Below are 12,370 nucleotides of genomic sequence, written 5' to 3'. Positions count from 1 at the left end.
TGGTCTTCAAATATGTCCATTTCTTTCACACTTCACCTTTAAAAGTGAAGCCATGTGGTTCCTGGAAGGAAAAACACGACTTTTTCAAGTCTTTGTCCTGTTTTTATGAGAAATGTACAACTTTAATGTGAAACATTCAGAGTTTTTTCTCTTGTTGTGTTTGTTTGAAGCTGCTTCCTGTTGGCTTCAGCTGTTTGGAGTTTCCATTTTCTAAACTTCTACATTCTGAACCTTCTTCAGCTCTGAGCAGATGATGAAACATTGAATGATTTCAAGCTCACACATTGTCTATTAAACTTACATCTTTCATTCTTTATACAGATTGAGGGGCTGTTGTTTGTCAGAGATCAGCTGTGATTATCTGGCAGCAGCGCTGAAGTCCAACCCCTCCCATCTGAGAGAGCTGGACCTGAGTAGTGACTCCATCTATTCTTCGACTAACAACACCAACCTGCAGGATTCAGGAGTGAAGCATCTGTGTGGTTTCCTGGAGAGTCCAGGATGTGGACTTGAAACTCTGAGGTCAGTCAGCATGTTTTAGTTGTGCTGAGATGAATATGATGTGAAAGTTGTGCTGACACTAAACTGCAGACATCAGGCTGATATTATACTGATCCACACTGAGGATCTTCATGGTAAAGTCTGTTTTCTTCTTCTCTGGTTTAGTCCATTGACTGTAGCAGAACAATGTTCACATTTCAAACAGTGATACTCAACGTATGGCCCGCGGCCCACACGTGGCCTGCCCACCTTTCCTAATTCAGAGAGAGTGGACCCTGATTAACTGTGTAGCTTCTTCCTCATGGTTCTAAGTATCAGACACAACAATGAATAATCCACAGCTGACTCTCTTTAGCAGGTCAAAGGTCACGGCACGCAGCAGACAGTCAGAAATATTATAATTCTGATCATTTATCAGTTCTGACACTGTGAGACTTGATCAGAGGTGTGATCATCACAGCAGAGGCCTTTGTGTCAAAGTCACTGAGGATCAAACAGAAACACATGAAGCAGATTTTCCTCTTCTGGCTTTTTATAGCAGATAACCTTCAAAATATTCTGCAGTCGATCAAAAAGTGAAGAAAACCATGAATCAACATGTGAACATGAGCTGATGCTGCTGAAGTGAAGCAAAGTTACAGAGGTTTGATTTAGGGATGGACCGATCAGATATACAGTATCGGTCTGATCCTGACCTAAATTACTGGATCGGATATCAGGGAGAAATAAAAACTGTAATCTGATCCATTAAATATCACCAAAGCACCTCACAAACCTGCGACATGGTGTAACCAGGGTAGTGACCTCAGCACGTGGGAGCAGTACGTGTCACATGATAGAGCGGCTGTGGTGTGCCAGATGTTGGCAGTGTGGAGTTACTTCACACTGAAAGCATCTGGAGCCTCGCTACGTGCTGCCAAAGCGGCCTCTCCGAGCAAGCTATCCCAGAGAAGTAAAGCTAGTGTGTAAGTTCATCTGTGAATCTTGGTAAAGCATTCCTACGTTAAGCTTAACAGCTGATATATGGAGCTCAGACGTCTGTGTGCTGTCATTGCTGAGTCTGACCGAACGATGGACAGACTCAAGTTTGACTTTGAAACAAACTGTGTTGTTAAACAGTTTCATGGTTCAAAGCAAAACAATGAAAAACACTTACGTTTGTATAGAAATGAAACAAATTGATTGTGAGGTTAAATGTGATAGAAACAGCTCACACTGACATCCATCCTGTTTAAACATGAGTGTCATGAAGCCTGTTTGCATTTATTTGCACTGCTTTCCACTCTGGATGTTCTTTCTGTTCAGCTGTGAGTATAAAACGCTCCATTCTACAACCTGTTTGTTTTAGTTGTTCAATAGAAACATTATTTTGTGCTGATGTTGCACTTCTTTTTTTCACAACCAAAGAGTTTTTGAAAGCTGGATAAAACTGCATTTAAATGACTTTTTGAATATTACTTTAAATACAAAGTTCAGTAAAGTCTAATGTTTTGGGGGCAGTGTGTTTTTGCAAACGGGTATAACAGAACAGCTTTAGTGTTTAGATTTTTAAAAATTGAGTATGAACTTATACAAAATGCAGCAAGATATTAAAAAAAAGTTTGATTATAAAATCGAGTATATGAGATTCATATCGATGTCGGACATAAAAAGTGGCATCGTTCCATCTCTGCTTTTATTACAGACACAGCTCAGTGTTTTCCAATTTGGTATCATTTTAAAAAGTTTACATTTCTTCAGTGTTGAACAGCAGACATTAGATTTTCCTGTCAGAGGTCATTTTTGAAAAAATGAGGTGCGTAATATTCAAGAGAATAATGCAGAAAACCGAGATTTGAGATGTGAACCTATTCTTGGAGAACACTGAGAGCGAGCGAGCTGTGCAGGCAGTAACAGCCAAAGTCAAAGAGAATTAATTTATTTATCAAACGTGAAGCAGAGTTTGGATCTTCTTTTGCTGCTGGTTCACTCAGTTTTGGTTGGAGACAGATGAAACCTGCAGCTTCAGGATCTGTGAGCTGTGATACTTTCAGCCTCGACGGCGTGTCCGTGTACGTGCCGTCGAGTGAACGATCCACGCTCTGTGTTTCCATCTTTGTGTGTTTAGCTGCTCTCATTTACTGTTTTAGCTGTTTGCTGCTGGTTGAAATAGTTTGTGAGCTTTAACCTGAGATTCTGGAGTTTGATTGGAATTTCCAATAAAGGATCCACAGAGTTTGGTGACAATAATGACAGTAGATGTTTGTGTGACTGCTGGAAGCAAATGAGTGTGTGATGTTCTTTCAGTGTTGCACTTTGTAGACGCTCCCTGAGCACTGGTCTCACAGCCAGCTGCACATAGAGACCAGTGTTGTTAGTCCAGGTCAGAAGATGACTTGTTGGAATGAAAATGAGCTTGTAGTTTGTCTGCTTTAATAATGTGACTGGAAAAAGGTGTTGGACTTCAAATATGTCCATTTCTTTCACACTTCACCTTTAAAAGTGAAGCCTTGTGGTTCCTGGAAGGAAAAACACGACTTTTTCCTGTTTTTATGAGAAATGTACGACTTTAATGTGAAACATTCAGAGTTTTTTCTCTTGTTGTGTTTGTTTGAAGCTGCTTCCTGTTGGCTTCAGCTGTTTGGAGTTTCCATTTTCTAAACTTCTACATTCTGAACCTTCTTCAGCTCTGAACAGATGATGAAACACTGAATGATTTCAAGCACTTTGTCTAATAAACTTACATCTTTCATTCTTTTTTTTTTTTTTTTTTGTTTGTCTGTCCCATTTGGTTCTTTAGCCGTCAGAATTGTTGTCTGAAGACCAACAGGGATACCAAATGGATTTATTTTGCCAAATGGATCATCATGGCATTGCCGTATTGGTCCATTTGATCAACTTTTGTTGTTATTATTTATTTTATTTTCAGTTGTTACAGATGAGACAGACATGATTGGGGGATAGGAAAGGGAGAAAGAAAGAGAGGAAGGAAAAGAAAAACAGAAGGGGAAAGGGACAGTGAGAAAGGGCACTTACAAAGACAAAAAAATAATAATAATAATAATAATCTCCTGGATCACCTGTTGAGAGAAAAAGAATAGAAAACAAGCAAAAAAAACAACAAAGCAACATACTAAACACAACACCATCACGTTAATCTAGCTAAGTGTAAACAGCAGTAAATACTAAATATTGAATGTTGTTGTGCAGCACAGACATCGCACAATGTGCTTTGAAGTAGCAGCTAAGAAAGGTGTAGTTTATGTCTACGACCAGTGAACACCCGTGTGCACACCTGTGTGGATCAGCGCACTTGTATACAGAAGGTTTCCCCATGTAACGGTGTGCTAGAGGGTGTGGAGGCCCATAGCCCCGTCCCCCAGGGCATGAAGCAGACATGGAGGAGATCCAGGCTCCAGACATCCAGGGACCCCAGAGTGCGAGAGCCCAAGGAGGACCACCGGAGGGGCATCCGTGCCACCCTCCTGGGAGGGCTGAGGAGATCCCCAGACGAGGGGTCACCCAGTAGCCATGGAGCAGAAGCCAGAGGGGGCTGCACTGGCGCGCCCGCCGGCTCTGCCGGCAGCCAGCTGTGCCAGAGTGAACCGAGCTGCAGGCCCCGAGGCCGGAGGTTCGAGGGCCCCCTTTGCCCCGGAAGAGGCCTGACCGAGCAACAGGTGCCAGGCCCCGCCAAGTAGCCACCGGGAGTGAGCTGGTGCATACCTGAGCGCCCAGCCCCGGACACCAAGAACCACCAATGCACCGACCCCTGAGGGCATCAGTTACCGGCAGGGAGTGTGGTGAGGGGAGATAGGCCTCCACACTTTGGAGGGCCTGGGAGTACCCAGGGAGGTGGAGTCTAAGACCCGACCTGACATATAGACACAGACAAACAGGCACACACGGACACAAACATGCATTCCCACCCTCATGCACACATATACAAACACTCAGCACTCACCCAACGTAGGAATAGACATATATGCACATGAACACACAATCGCACTCCCCAAACATACTCTATACCCCGGGTCCAGGTACCCTCGCCCCCAGGGGGGGAAACGGCACCCAGACCCAAGAGATGTGACCCTTTCCCCCGGGGTGGAGGCAAGCAGACCGCCCCAGGCTCCGCAGAAGCAGGGAGGCCAATCGGTCAGCCAACACCTCCTCCCAGCCCCCCGCCCCGATGGCTGGCAGAGAACGGGGGTGTGTGAAGACCCCATACCTCCCTCCTCCCGCTCATGTGTAGTGTTACTGCGTGTTGTTCTAAAGTGCATTTAAAACAGGGGAGGGCATGGTGCTGCTGCCAGAGAGCAGCAGGTGTTAGCACGGCCTCTCCCGAGAACCCTCAATGTCTACATGGATTTAAAATTGAGAGGTGGGCACCGGCGCCAGAGGTAGGGTTGAATACTCAGACCATCCACTGGACGCCGTTGACGTGGTCACCCTCAAGGTCCTATATATATGTGTGTGTTATGAGAGTGTGAATAATGTGTCTAAACAAATGTCTAAGTTGTGGAATAAAAATTGAGGCACAGGTGGCCAGAAGGGGACAGAGGGGGGGGGAATGTCTCCCCTGCACCCTGGTGACACACCCGCACCCCAAGGCCCTACCTGTGTGGGTGGGTGTGGTGGAGCAGGAAGAGGGAGGCAGCCGGGGATGGGGAGGAAAAGAAGGGAGGGGCAAGATGCTTCTCCTTAGGGCCAGCTCCCCCGCTGACCCCAGTGGGCACCCTCGTCCTCTGGCACCCACCAAGGCAAGGGAGCCCAGGCCCATCCAGACCGGGGCCTACGGCAGCAGCACCGCCAAGCCCCACAGGACCCGGGGAAGCCCACCCTACCCCACCGCAGAGGAAACTGTACCCACCCCAACATTCAATCATCTCCCAGACTACATAAGACAACAGACACCCAGGTTAGGTTTGTTCTCCACCTCTCCTATGTCTCTCCCCCACCTGCAGAGTGGACTTCTGCAAGGATGGAACAACCTCCCTGCCAGATGAAGAGCCCCCCAGTTAGGCCGATGCACCAGAGGCCCCCTGCGCCAGGGCTGAGCCCCCGTGCACCCACCCGCCCACAACCTCGGCGACACACCGACAAGGACCGAAGCCCCAAGGCCCAGCCAGAACCCCAGCACGGAGACGAAGCACCCCCAAACCCCAAGCCCCCCCGCCTGCCCCGGATCCACTCGGGGGCAGCCAGGCCACCAGGCCAGTAACCTACGTCCGCCAGCACAGACCATCCCCCAGCCCCGCTGCACACAGCCATGAGGAGAACACCCTCTAAGAGCAACCAGAGCCACTGACCAGGTTATGACCACAACCCCCTGGGTTGAGCCCTCCAGGGAAAACGTCTCTAGGGGTTCTCCAGGCGCCCTAAACCCGTCCCAACCTCCACATCAACCACAATAGCTAAGACGGGACCAAACCACGACCCCCCACCCCCTCTAGGTGATGGAGCCGATCAAAGGAGCCCAGAGGGATTGATCTAATGTGGTGGCAGAGGCTGTATCGAGGCTAATGTTAAGAAGAAGAAGATAGAAGATAATTCTTTATTGTCATTGCACAGTCATACATAGTACAGTAGTACAATGAAATTGGAAAAACTGTCCTACGTCGGCACTACATATAACACAACACGACACGATATGACACATCACAACGCAACACAAACAACACAACACAGTATATTAACTTAGAAATAAAAAAGAAGAATAAGTGTTATGTGTATTGCACACTGTTATTATTGCACATTAATTATTATTGCACCTTGTTATAAATATAAATATTATTATTGTTATTGTTTTAAACATTGTTACCTCCCCCTAAAAAAAAGTCCAGGCAGGTAGCCAATCAGGTCAGCTATTTGCATTGATTAGGGCTATTGCCCTGTTGTAAAAGCTGTCCTTGAGTCTGTTTGTTCGGGACCTCAGCAGCCTGAACCTCCTGCCAGACGGCAGCAGCTTAAACACCCGATGTCCTGGGTGTGTACAGTCTCGTAGGATGCTGCGTGCCCTCTTGAGACAGCGAGTGCTGTACAGGTCCTTCAGGGAGGGAAGAGGATGTCCAATGATTTTTTGGGCCATATTGATGACCCTCTGGAGTGCCTTTCTGTGTGCTGTGGTGCAGCTGGAGAACCATACACCGATGCAATATGTCAGCACACTTTCAATGGAGCAGCGGTAGAAGACGGTCAGCAGCTCCTTCTTCAGGTCCATTTTTCTGAGGATTCTCAGAAAGTGGAGACGCTGTTGGGCCTTCTTTAAGACCGCAGAGGTGTTAGAGCTCCATTGGAGGTCTGTGTCTATGTGCACACCCAGAAACTTGAAACTGGAGACCCTTTCCACGCACTCCCCGTTGATGCTGACAGGCTGCAGCTCGGACTTCCTCCTTCTGAAGTCAACTACCAGTTCTTTTGTCTTGGTGGTATTGAGGTCCAGGTTGTTATCTACACACCAATCTGACAGCCTCTGAACTTCAGCTCTGTACGCCGTCTCATCTCCCCCAGAGATGAGCCCCACCACGGTGGTATCATCTGCAAACTTGATGACTGCGTTGTCTGGGTGGGTACTAACACAGTCATGTGTGTACAGAGTGTACAGTAGGGGACTCAGTACACAGCCTTGTGGAGAGCCGGTGTTAAGGCTGAGGGCTGAGGAAAGATGAGGCCCCACTCTAACTCTCTGTACACGGTCTGACAGGAAGTCTCTGATCCAGCGGCAGGTGGTAGAAGGAAGTCCGATTTCCAGCAGTTTAACTATTAGTCTGTCCGGGAGTATCGTATTGAAAGCAGAGCTAAAGTCAACAAAGAGCAGCCTGGCGTAACGGCCCTGCACTTCCAGGTGAGAGATGGTGGTGTGGAGCGTTGTAGCAATGGCATCTTCAGTTGATCTGTTAGCTCTGTATGCGAACTGGAGTGGGTCGAGGTTGGGTGGCAAGCAGGACATGATGTGACGTCGGACCAGTTTCTCAAAGCACTTCATTATAACAGGTGTTAGAGCAACTGGTCGGTAGTCGTTGAGGCTGCTAATGTTAGTACGCTTTGGCAGTGGGACAATTGTGGCTGACTTTAGGCACGGCGGGATGCAGGACTGGGACAGTGAAGTGTTGAAGATCTTAGTGAAGACCCCAGCCAGCTGGTCTGCACACTCTTTTAGGACCTTTGCGGTTACCCCATCTGGTCCGGCGGCCTTCCTGGGGTTCACTGCCCTCAGTGTGCGCCTCACCTCATATTCCTGCACTATGAGGCTTGGGCTGCTGCTGCTGTCCGATGTTTTTGCTGCTGCTGCCTCTGGTCCTTTCACCTCAAAGCGTGCGAAGAAGTGGTTCAGCTCCTCCGCAAGCTCCGCATTGCCCTCAGTCAACGTGGTATTGCAAGGTTTGTAGTTGGTTAAGTGCTGAACTCCTTGCCATACCTGTCGTGAGCTGTTGGTGCTGAAGTGGTCTTCGATCCTTCTCTTGTACGCTGCCTTGGCTTCTCTGATGCCTCTTTTCAACTCAGATCTGGCTGCACTGTACTGCACACCATCACCGGATCTAATGATGTGATCTATTAGATGGTTTCTATATTGGCTAGAATTAAGATTATTTTTATTTTTCCAGTTCATGAGAACCGTTTTCTTGGCGATGCATAGGGCAGTAAAAACCATGTGGACTGTATTAGTTTCTGTAGTGACATCATCCAATTTTCCCAACAAGCATACTAAAGGGGAGGTTGGAATTTTACATTTCAGACACTTTGATAAGTCTTCACATATCTCACGCCAAAACTTCTGCACTGGTGGACAGAACCAAAGAGCGTGGATGTAATTGTCTGGTGTATTGCCTTGACAGTGTGAGCAGTTGTTGGAAGATGTAAAGCCCATCTTGAACATCCGATGACCAGTATAGTGCACTCTATGTAGTATTTTGTATTGTATTAATTGCAGACTGGGATTTTTAATCAATTTAAAGGTTTTTAAGCATACCTGAGACCAGACGTTTTGGTCTAAGCTTACTGATAAATCTGCTTCCCACTTTGCAATAGGAAGAGATATTGATTCATCTATTTTAGAAAGAGTTCTGTATATTTTAGATAATAATTTGGGGGATTTAAGAGTAAGAAAATGTACCACACTTGGTGGTGTTTGTAATTCAGCTTGACTGAGGTAAAATTTCTTTTTTACTATGGATTTAATTTGTTGATATTCTAAAAACCTTTTCTTGTTGATCCCATATTGTGCAACTAGTCTGTCAAATGGAATAAATTCTGTTCCCTCTAATATATGTTCTAAGTATTTAATTCCTTTACAACTCCATTCTGGAAAATTAATCATATTATTGTTTTGTAATATGTCAGGGTTGTTCCAGATAGGTGTACGTTTGCATGGGATTAATGAAGACTCCGTTATTTTTAGAAACTCCCACCATGCTGTCAGAGAAGAGCTGATGTTAACACTTTTGAAGCATTCATGTCTTTTGATGTTTGAGCTGATAAATGGTAGGTCTGAAATCTCTAGATCATTGCATAGTGCCTGTTCAACATCTAGCCAGGGCTCATCTAAGAAGGTATGTTTTAACCATTCTGAAATGAACTGAAGCCTGTTGGCTAAGAAGTATTGTTGAAAATTAGGCAGATCTAATCCTCCTTTATCCTTGGTTCTTTGTAGCGTTTTTAAGCTGATACGTGGGGGTTTATCTTTCCAAAGGAATTTAGAAATATATGAATCCAGAGATCTGAACCAATCTTGTGACGGTTTGTTAGGGATCATTAAAAATAAGTAATTTATTTTTGGCAAGATCATCATTTTTATAGTGGCGACCCTTCCCATGAGTGATATGGGTAAAGATTTCCATCTAGTCAGATCGCCTTCTACTTTCTTAAGAAGTGGGATGTGGTTTAATTTAGTTAAGTCTGAAAGCTTAGGAGAAACATTAATACCCAAATATTTAATATTTCCAGATTGTAGTGGGGCAGAAGAAGAATTATGGAAGGAGCAGTTAATGGGAAGAACTGTAGATTTTGGCCAGTTAATTGAATAATCTGAAACTCTTGAAAACCAGTTTATTAGAGTAATTACCTCAGAAAGGTTGGTTTGTGAGTTTTGCAGAAAAGGCAACACATCATCCGCATAGAGACTGATTTTATGTTCTACGTTCTTACATTTTATGCCCTTAATTGTTGTAGCCTGTCTAAATGCTGCCGCTAGTGGTTCGATAAAAATTGCAAAAAGTGAAGGGGAGAGTGGGCATCCCTGTCTGGTGCCCCTCAGGAGACAGAAGCTGGAGGATATCTGGTCATTTGTCCTGACACAAGCTGTTGGAGAATTGTATAATATTCTTATCCAGTTTATGAAAGAGGTTCCAAAACCAAATTTGTGTAAAGTTGCAAATAGAAATTTCCAGTTAACTCTGTCAAATGCTTTTTCTGCATCTAGAGATAATATTATGGTTTCAATGTTTTTATTGCATGAGTAGTCTATTAAATTAAGTAATCTACGAGTGTTTGTTGATGAGTGCCTACCTTATATGAAACCAGTTTGGTCAGGATGAATTAAAAGGGGGGTTATTTTCTCTAATCTTTTTGAGAGAGCTTTGCAGATTATTTTGAGGTCTACATTTATAAGAGATATTGGACGATAGCTTGAGGGAAATAAAGGGTCCTTCCCTGGTTTTAGTAGGAGACTAATGTTGGCAGAATTCATATTTGGTGGAAGTCTGCCATTTTCCTTGATTTCCTGCAACATTCCGTGGAATACTGGTGCCAAAATTGTCCAGAATTCTTTGTAGAATTCTGCAGGAAAGCCGTCTGGACCTGGAGCCTTATTATTGGGCATATTTATCAGGGCTTCCTGGAGTTCACCTGGCGTCAGTGGCAAATCCAGTGCCATTGCTTGACTGTCTAGTAATTTCGGAAGGTTTACGTTGTCAAGAAACTGATCAATTTCATTATTAGACGGGTTTATTTGTGGTGAGTATAAAGTTTCATAGAAATCCCTAAAAATGTTGTTTATTCTTCCAGGGTCGTATATTGTGTTCCCCGATAGATCTTTAACAGCACATATAGTTGTTTTTTCTTTATTTATTTTTAGCTGGTTAGCTAGAAATCGACCGGATTTGTTATTGTGTTCAAAATTCTGCAAGCGAAGTCTTTGTGCTAGGAATTCTGTTTTTTTATTAATAATTTCATTTAATTCTAGTTTTGTTTTGCATATTTTGTTCATTATTTCTTGATCTTGGTGGGACGCGTAGGCTTCTTCTAAGGATTTGATGGTTTTTTCTAATTCCTGAATATTTTTGTTTTCTTCTTTCTTTTTATGTGACGAAAAAGAAATTATTTTACCTCTCATCACAGCTTTCCCTGCTTCCCATAAAACAGAAGCTGATGTTGCGGGAGTGTCATTAAAGTCTAAATATGAAGTCCATTCTTTTTTAAAATATTTAATAAAGTCTTCATCTTTGAGCAGTGATGTATTAAATCTCCAGTTTTTACTTGGTGTAGTATTATTCTTGTGCATTAGTGTTAAAGATACAGGAGCATGATCGCTGACAGCTATAGGGTGAATCTCAGTGTCTGAAATGTCACTCAGCAGTGAGCTGCTGACCAAAAAATAATCCAGATGAGAGTAGGAGTGATGAACATGTGAGAAGAAAGAATATTCCTTACTGTTGGGGTGGAGGGAGCGCCATGCATCGCAAAGGCCATAGTCGCTCATATATTGTTTGATTATATTTGTGGACTGCCAATTACGCTGAGTTCCTGTTGTGTTGAGCCTATCCATTTCTTCATTTAGTCCCAGGTTGAGGTCTCCCCCAAGAATGAGTGTGCAATCAAGGTGTTCAGAGAGTGCACTAAAAAAACCGTGGAAGAATGAGGGATCATCAACATTTGGACCATATACACTTACAATACATAGCTTTTTGTTCAATATTGATAGTTTAATAATTAGAAATCTACCCTCTGGATCTATAACTGTATCGAGTACTGTAAAATTAACATTTTTATGTAATAAAATTGCTACTCCCCTTTGTCTAGAATTATAACAGGCTGCAAACACAGTAGGAAACTCAGGTGTTTTAAGTTCATTTAAACCTGTGACAGGTCTGTGAGTTTCTTGTAATAAAACAACATCTGCCTGTAGTTTTTTAAGCTGGTTAAATATCTTTAACCTCTTTCCTCTGGTGCCAGCTCCATTTACATTCCATGTGACAAACCTCAGTGTGCCCATAATTGTGTGTGTATGTCTAACGATGTATGCTGGGTGTTTCCTTTAGACAGGTGAAGAGAATGTGGAAACATCACTTGTTTGTAAATAGAAAGAGAGGAAAAAAAGAGTGGTGAGAGGCTCCATAAGTCTGACTATGTGTGTGATTATTCACTAATATGAAGAGGCGTGGCTTGTTTATGTGTCCTGTAAGTCTGTACGCTCTGTGAGGTTGTTGTAGATGTGCTGCCGTTGAGCGCATGTGTTTGCGTGATCGTGGTGTGTGAATATGCAGAAATAGAGGGTGTTGTTTGTAGGTGAGTGGGGAAGTAGGTGATCACAGCAGTGGAAGAAAAGAGAAAGAAAGAAACCACATTAACTGTGAGCGACAACAAAAAAAAGAAAAGAAACGGAAACATTCTAATTAACGCAATAACGGAGGGTGACGGTGTTATATCTGCTATGACATCATATTTATATTACTAGGTTAAACACATGTTAAAGGAGAGCGTGTGAGTGAATAAGAAAAGAGTGTAGCGGGTTCTTATCTGGAGTGCAGTCAATATAACCACGGAGTGGAGCCGGGGTCGCGGTAGAGCTGCCCGTCCACGTAGAGCCGGTCCACGGCGATGACAGCACGGGAGCCTCTCTGGATGAAGTTACGTCGAATTGGAAACAGGACCTTGCGTCGTTCCAGGATCTCTTTGG

The 12,370-nt window shown here is 44.1% G+C and overlaps 1 protein-coding gene across 1 annotated transcript in view; it reads left to right on the top strand.

Annotated features, from left to right (window-relative positions):
- LOC112846006 (ribonuclease inhibitor) overlaps nucleotides 1-12,370 on the top strand; it is a 31,987-nt gene that overhangs the window by 642 nt on the left and 18,975 nt on the right. Inside the window, exon 2 of the mRNA XM_025905203.1 lies at nucleotides 337-522. Coding sequence (XP_025760988.1) covers nucleotides 337-522 — 186 coding nt within the window. The remainder of the gene's footprint in view (nucleotides 1-336; nucleotides 523-12,370) is intronic.

The sequence above is a fragment of the Oreochromis niloticus genome, linkage group LG3, assembly GCF_001858045.2.
Source record: "Oreochromis niloticus isolate F11D_XX linkage group LG3, O_niloticus_UMD_NMBU, whole genome shotgun sequence".
NCBI lineage: Eukaryota > Metazoa > Chordata > Actinopteri > Cichliformes > Cichlidae > Oreochromis > Oreochromis niloticus.
Note: the sequence above shows the minus strand (reverse complement) of the source record. Positions and strands in the feature narration are given on the sequence as shown.